Here is a 6,581-nt window from a genome sequence, read left to right on the forward strand (position 1 = left end):
CTGGGAACCCGAGCCCCCCACGTCGAAATTAGCACCGGTTGGCCCCCAAGCGGCGATTCTTCACGTCCCTGGGGGGCCAAATGACTAGAGATGCTCTCACATGTTCAAAGAAATTATGAGATAGCATTGTGGTGACCAAGACTGGTACCTCCACTCTCCGACTTGCTCAATATGAAATTGCCAAAGGAGCATTGCAATAACTTTTTTACGGAGAAGGGTGAATCCCAAGCATCTTCCTGATCGTCTCATGACTCTCGCCGCCGACATGAGTCCTATGATTATGAAAAGACCAGATGGATTCAACTTGACCAAGCAATTTCTTGTAGATAAATTGGTAAATGCTCTTGCTCCCTATCATATCCACATACCAATTATTTGAAGAATCCAAGGCTAATGCTACAAAACATCTTGCCATGCATGGTACATCAACTCCTAAGACCAATCTTACCTTGAAGGCCAAATATGTGTGTGATGAAGAATGAAGTGAAGAAGTAGATGATGAAGAAGAAAGTGATAAGATTGACTCAGATGAGAGCCCATCATACGAAGGCATTGCTATCTTTGTCAAGAAGTTCAGCGTAGGAAAATTCAAGGGAAGATTCCAAAAGAAGAAATACGTACGTTCGTTTCCAAACGTGTATGTGTTGCATGGATATGAGGTGCCGAATTTGAGAAACACATATGTAGACGCAGCAAAATTAGGCGTTTGAGTAGCCATATTTGTCCTATGCGGCTGTATATGCTCTCACACTGCCTGTAGCGTTAACGCCGGAGGGACGTCTCATCCCCACATGGACCCACACACCACCCTGCTACCTTAGAGCATCTACACCCGGGCGCCCCAAACCGGCCTCAAACGCCCGGGTGGCCCGCTCGGTCACTGACCGGTCACGATTTTTCGACCCAGACGGATGCCTCAAACAGGTCTCAAACTCTGGACTGACTGGCACCCCTCATATCCAGCCCAAATATGAGGCGGATATGGGGCGCTCGGGCGCACCTGTGCACGCCCACCACACTAGACTGACGACGGGGTCCAATGCGGAAATGCCCAAAAACCCGACGGTCCGAAGCACGTCTCCTCCATCGGACCGACATCATCACGTGGCGCCGCTCCGGCGGGCCGCATACTGCCTAGCCCGGCTATTTAAGTTGACCAGCGGCACCGAAGCCCTACCATCCATCCACATTTTCCTCTATCTGCCTATCGCCGTCGTCGTCACTTTCTACTCCACCCGTCCGCCTAGTAGCCATACCCCCATGCCGCCGGGTGAGGAACGAGCCATTTCTGACGCCGGAGCGCCGACTCGAGCTCCTTGAGCATATCCGACCAAGGCGCGAAGCCAGGATAACCGCGGGGCTACCTCCGGATGCAGTGGATCCGGAGGAGGAGTTGGAGGAGGAGGAGGAGGTTGAGGAGGAGGAGGAGGAGGATGAGCTAGAGGAGGATGCGGGAGACACTGGCGACGCAGATCTGTAGGCGGAGCAGCAAACCATCCTCGATTTCCTCTGGCCAGAGTTAGCTGTGCAGGCCAGACGTCGTCTCCGGCATGAGATGGAGGCGCAGTACACCGCGGAGGAGGCGAAGATGCTCGCCTACATGGATGAGGTTGAGTAGGAGGAGGATAAGCCGGAGCCCTCCTACCCGCCCGTCCAGCCGGCACCCGACACCGTCGTCATGGACATCTCTGACGACGGAGAGTAGTTAGGGTAGTACGTAGTACTCCCTCCGGTCCTTAGTTCACATATAAAATTTGTCTGGAGTCAAACCTTGTAAACTTTGACCAAGTTCATAGAAAAAAATTACCAACATTCAAAATGTGAAATTAACAACATTAGATGTTTCATGACTTTAGTTTTCATATTGTAGATGTTAATATTTTTATAAAGTTTGACTTCAAACAATTCTTATATGCAGAGTAAAAAGGACCGGAGGGAGTATGTAATACATGGAATTTCTTTTGCATGCTTTGTATGGATTTAGGGGTTGAAATATGAGAGAGTCGGATGCAGAGTGGCTAATTTGAGGTGTGACCAGTCACTGTCCTTGGACGCGCCTGGTCGCGTCCGCGGGCGTTTGAGGGGCCGGATTTGTAAAGTCGGGTTGTAGATGCTCAACAGCCGCGCGAAATATCCGGTGTGCTGGATAAACCACTAGTTTGGCACGCGAGAGGTCACGCGGCGCGCTCCAGTAGGCGCGCGAAAAGAATTGGCGCATGCAGGAAAAAGCAGCAGTGCGCGCGGTAGTTCCAGCCTCCAGTGCGCTGGTGAAAAGCCGCGCCCCTGCGCCCGACAACCGCCACGATTTCCTCCCGCCGCGCCTTCTTCCCTGCCTCTTCCAGCGCCCCGCCACCGTCGCGCCCTCTCGCGCTGCCTCTTCCAGCACCCCACCATGCCGCCGCGCCCCCGGAGCGGCTCGAGCTACCGCGGCGTCCGTCTTCGCCCCTCTGGCATGTATTACGCGGTTCCGGAGATACACGCCTCGGGCTTGGAACATTCGAGAGCACCCACGAGGCCGCCCACGCGTACGACGCTGCGGCGTGGCGCCTCGGGTGGCCTCGATCGCAGATGAACTCCTCTGACAAGTGGACGCGCGAGCAGACGCGGGATCTCGCGCCTCCCCCGCGACTAATCAACGACGAGGATCGCCGCCTCCTCATAGCGGAGGCGGACGAGCACAGAGGGCGGTGCGGCGTGAGCACTTCCCACAGGATGTCACCGCCGAGAACGAGTTCTGGATGCAAAGGAGGGCGGAGCGAGCCGTGCATCGAACGGACAAGCATGTGCGGAAGGAACTGGCGGAAGCCTAGATCGAGCTGGGACCTACGTCGACCTGGGACGATGAAGATCCTCGGTCGCTCGACGCGATCTATTTTTATTTAGCGTCCTTTTATCTATTTTTATTTAGCATAGTATGAACTTGCTTGTGGTATGGAGCTTGAACTGTGCTATGAATTATATGTTGTTTCATATTTGTTTGTACGTGATTTTTCTCAAGCATCAGCTGGTCGCGAGCGCTGGTTTTTACCACGTCTTAACGCTATAGAGCACGCTAAATTTTGCAGCGTCAGGTAAAGCAACCACCCTCTCGCTGCACGCGCTAAAACGCTAGTATTTCGGAGCAACAAATTTGTTTTAGTGCGAGATGCTCTTATCCTCTTCACCGCGACTGCTGGGTGCTGGGCTGCTGGCCCCACAGCACATCCCGTCCCTTTTCTTCCTGCCGTGCCCACGACGCTGCTCCTGCCTATCTACTTTTATCAGACGCCATTGCTGCAGCAGGTGCTGCACGGGGCGCCTTCCTCCCCACGAAGCCGCGTTGTTGTGGAGCTGCTGCTGTTGCACAGGATGCCATCGCTATGGAGCTGCTGCAATGGGGAAAGGTGCAAGCCATGAACTAACTGCAACTCTTGAACGAAGACCACCATGGAGCAGGCGAGGACGACCAAGACGCAGAGGACGGAAGACGAGGAACACGAGGGTGGCGGGATGCAGCGAGTCCCGGAGGAATGCCTGGCGATGGCCATTGGCCTGACCTCACCGGCCGACGCTTGCCGCGCCGCCGCGGTGTCCGCGGCCTTTCGGTCAGCGGCGGACTCCGACGCCGTGTGGGAGCGGTTCCTGCCGCCCGACTGCGACGCCATCCTGGAGCGGGCCGTCCACCTCGTAGACTCCTCCTCCAAGAAGGAGCTCTTCATGGACCTCAGTGACGAACATGTCCTCCTCGACGATGGCAAAAGGGTGAGTGAGTGCTAGATTTCCTCGCGACAAAAAGATCATCGATTTGTTCAATCTGTTTCTCTGATGAAGTAGAGTACCGATCGATCGGACATATGCATGCATGGCTTCTAATTTATGACCTGGTTAATGTTCGTTAGAGTTTTGGGCTCCAGCGATCGACTGGCGCCAAATGCTACATGCTATCTGTGAGCGACATGGGAATCGCTTGGGGTCATACAGATCTTTACTGGAGAGAGTTGTCGGACCCAGATGCACGGTAATTAATTCCCATATACTATACCATGGGGGATTTGATCATTTGCCCCCACTTTACGTTGCACTTTGATAGTACTGTACTACCTCTCATACATATCTCGGAAATTGCATTACTTGTACAAGGTTAATTGCCTTGTGTTCCTTTAATTAAATTTGTTCGACGATTAAGCTTAGGTCCAAGGTGGCAGAGCTCGTGTCAGTGTGCTGGCTGGGCTTGTCTGGCCGAATCAGCAGTAAGGAGCTCTCACCAGGCACCCACTACGCAGGCTACCTCGTCTTCAAGCTCACACACGACGCCCACGGCCTGAGCGCCCCGCGCCAGGTTTCATATGTTGAGGTAGACGGCCAGGTGGTGGCGGGGAGCGTCCGCACGCCGTCTTTCCATCCCTGCAACCGTGCCGCTGCTTCCTGCGGCGAGGCCGGAGAGCCGCACGAGCACGCGGAGGAGGACGGCGTAGGGGGCGTCAGGAGGTACCCAAGGCAACGGGACGACGGGTGGCTGGAGCTGGTGATCGGCGATTACCACACAGGCACAGGTGATGATGATGTAGGAGCAGATATTAAGATGGAACTGCATGAGTGGGAGGAGCTCAAGTGGAAGAAGGGGCTCATCATCCAGGGAACCGAGTTCAGGCCTAAACAAACTTAGTTCATTTATCATATGGTAATCAAATCTCCACCGTGTGGAATGGAGTAGCTTCTTATCTTACACTAAAGAAATAATTTGGGTCAGTCTAAATGTCCAGCGAGCAATATATTTGATAGCCCTTCAGACGTTAACTGTCATGTATTTCTGTTTCTGCTTGTAGTTGTTTTTGAATAAAGAATATATTACATCCGGAAGAATTGACCATCTTTGACCAATTATTTGGGGCTGTAGTATGAGGTTGCTTATGTATCATTACAATTGTCTTTGTGCAATTATTAGGCTTGCACAGGGTTTTCAAAATGCAAGTTAATCCGCCACAAACACAATATAATTGCTGGCTTACTTGTGTTGTTCCTGTGGTTAGTATGCAACATGCAGATGTCACCGTTTTCATTTTTTATGCCTCTACTACTGATCATGCTAGGAACTTGAAGTGAATCTTGTCAGCAGCCCAATCATCGCCACCGAAGAGGAGGCTCTTCAGGAAGATGCGCGGGAAGAGGCCAACTCAAGCACTGGGCCAGCAGGCCGGCCCATCCGCAGCAAGAAGGTTCCCCAGTGGCTTGCAAGCCCAAACTGGGCCAGCTAAGCGGGTGTAACGGTAGCTAGCGTTTAAATACGGCGATCGACTCCAGCAGAGGACAGGAAGGAAGAGGAGGCTTTGGCCTGGAGAGTGTGGCGTGTGCGATTTGTAATCTGAATAGCTGTGTGGGTGGTTGGGAGGACAGCTAAACCAAATTCGAATCTAGATCTCGTTCATGGAGGTAGTGGGTTCCTCACATCTAGTATCAGATCTTTTTGATCATGGAGATTCCTAGCCACATCCACGCCACGCGTTTCAAGCTCCAGCAGCGGAGCGCTGCCATGGACAAGCTGTCGTCCGAGGGGCGGCAGATCCAGGAGCTGCTGCGTGCGGACTTCGCCGAGGTGCTGGATCGATGTTTCAAGGCGCACGTCGAGGAGATCATCAAGTCCGTCGGCACCATCTCAAGGAGACGACAACGGCGCTCGACGGCCTCATCACGGCGCGAATCGACGGCGCCAGGTCCGAATTCAACCTCGACGTCGAGCAAATTCATGCGGATCTCGAGCGCTGCGGCAAGGAGGACGTCCCGTGCAAGCAGACGAGCCCGTCGACCAGCAAGGAAGTTGGGGGCCACCGCGATTCGACAGCGGCTGATCCCCTTGGCTTCGACAAATTTCACCGGGGGAAAGCACATCAGGTCTATGTGCCTCCTCCGGTCAGAGGTGCGCGCGAGTCCGTTTCTCCCCGTGAAAATTTTTCCCCTCGCGAATTTGTTGTTCCAGACGTTTCTGACATGTACCAATCTGCTCCCCGTGTGGAACTTCCGCGTTTCGATGGTTCAAATCCGCGACTGTGGCAATCGCACTGCAAGGATTGTTTCAAGCTATGGGGCACCCCAGCAGCAAGGCGGATTTCCTACGCCCCGTCCCAGTTTGACGGTGCGGCAGCCAGATGGCTCGAGGCAGTACAACGCAGATCGCCAAACTTGTCCTGGCCAGAGTTTTGTCAGTTACTGTTGAACAGATTTGGTCGCAATCAGCATCAGACTCTGGTGAGACAGATGTTCAGAATTGCTCAGGAATCGTCAGTTTCAGATTATGTGGAACGATTTGCGGAACTGTATGACCAGCTTTCAGCTTATGAGGATGTTCCAGACAGTTTGTACTATACCACTCGTTTCATTGATGGCCTCAAGCCGGGTGTAAGGATGTCAGTTGCATTGCAGAAACCCCAGGATTTAGATACAGCTTATGACATAGCTTTGCTCCATGAAGAATTAAGTGAAACAAACTCCTCTCAGTTTCAGTTCAAGAAGGCAATGACAACTGCTTCAGTTGTTCCAAGAGCTTCAGTTGCTGTTGACAGGAGGCCAGTCGAGAACAACAAGAGTGGTTCTTCAGAAGATAAGTG

At 53.0% G+C, this 6,581-nt stretch overlaps 1 protein-coding gene across 1 annotated transcript; it reads left to right on the top strand.

Moving 5' to 3' along the window:
- The first annotated feature begins 3,224 nt into the window (after window positions 1-3,224).
- Window positions 3,225-4,834, top strand: LOC119306858 (putative F-box protein PP2-B12). The gene is made up of 3 exons (XM_037582973.1): window positions 3,225-3,741; window positions 3,879-3,997; window positions 4,171-4,834. The coding sequence occupies exons 1-3, from the start codon at window positions 3,427-3,429 to the stop codon at window positions 4,643-4,645; spliced, it is 909 nt and encodes a 302-aa protein (XP_037438870.1). The 5' UTR covers window positions 3,225-3,426; the 3' UTR covers window positions 4,646-4,834.
- The last annotated feature ends 1,747 nt before the right edge of the window (window positions 4,835-6,581 follow it).

This window comes from Triticum dicoccoides, chromosome 5B (assembly GCF_002162155.2).
Source record: "Triticum dicoccoides isolate Atlit2015 ecotype Zavitan chromosome 5B, WEW_v2.0, whole genome shotgun sequence".
NCBI classification, from domain to species: Eukaryota; Viridiplantae; Streptophyta; class Magnoliopsida; order Poales; family Poaceae; genus Triticum; species Triticum dicoccoides.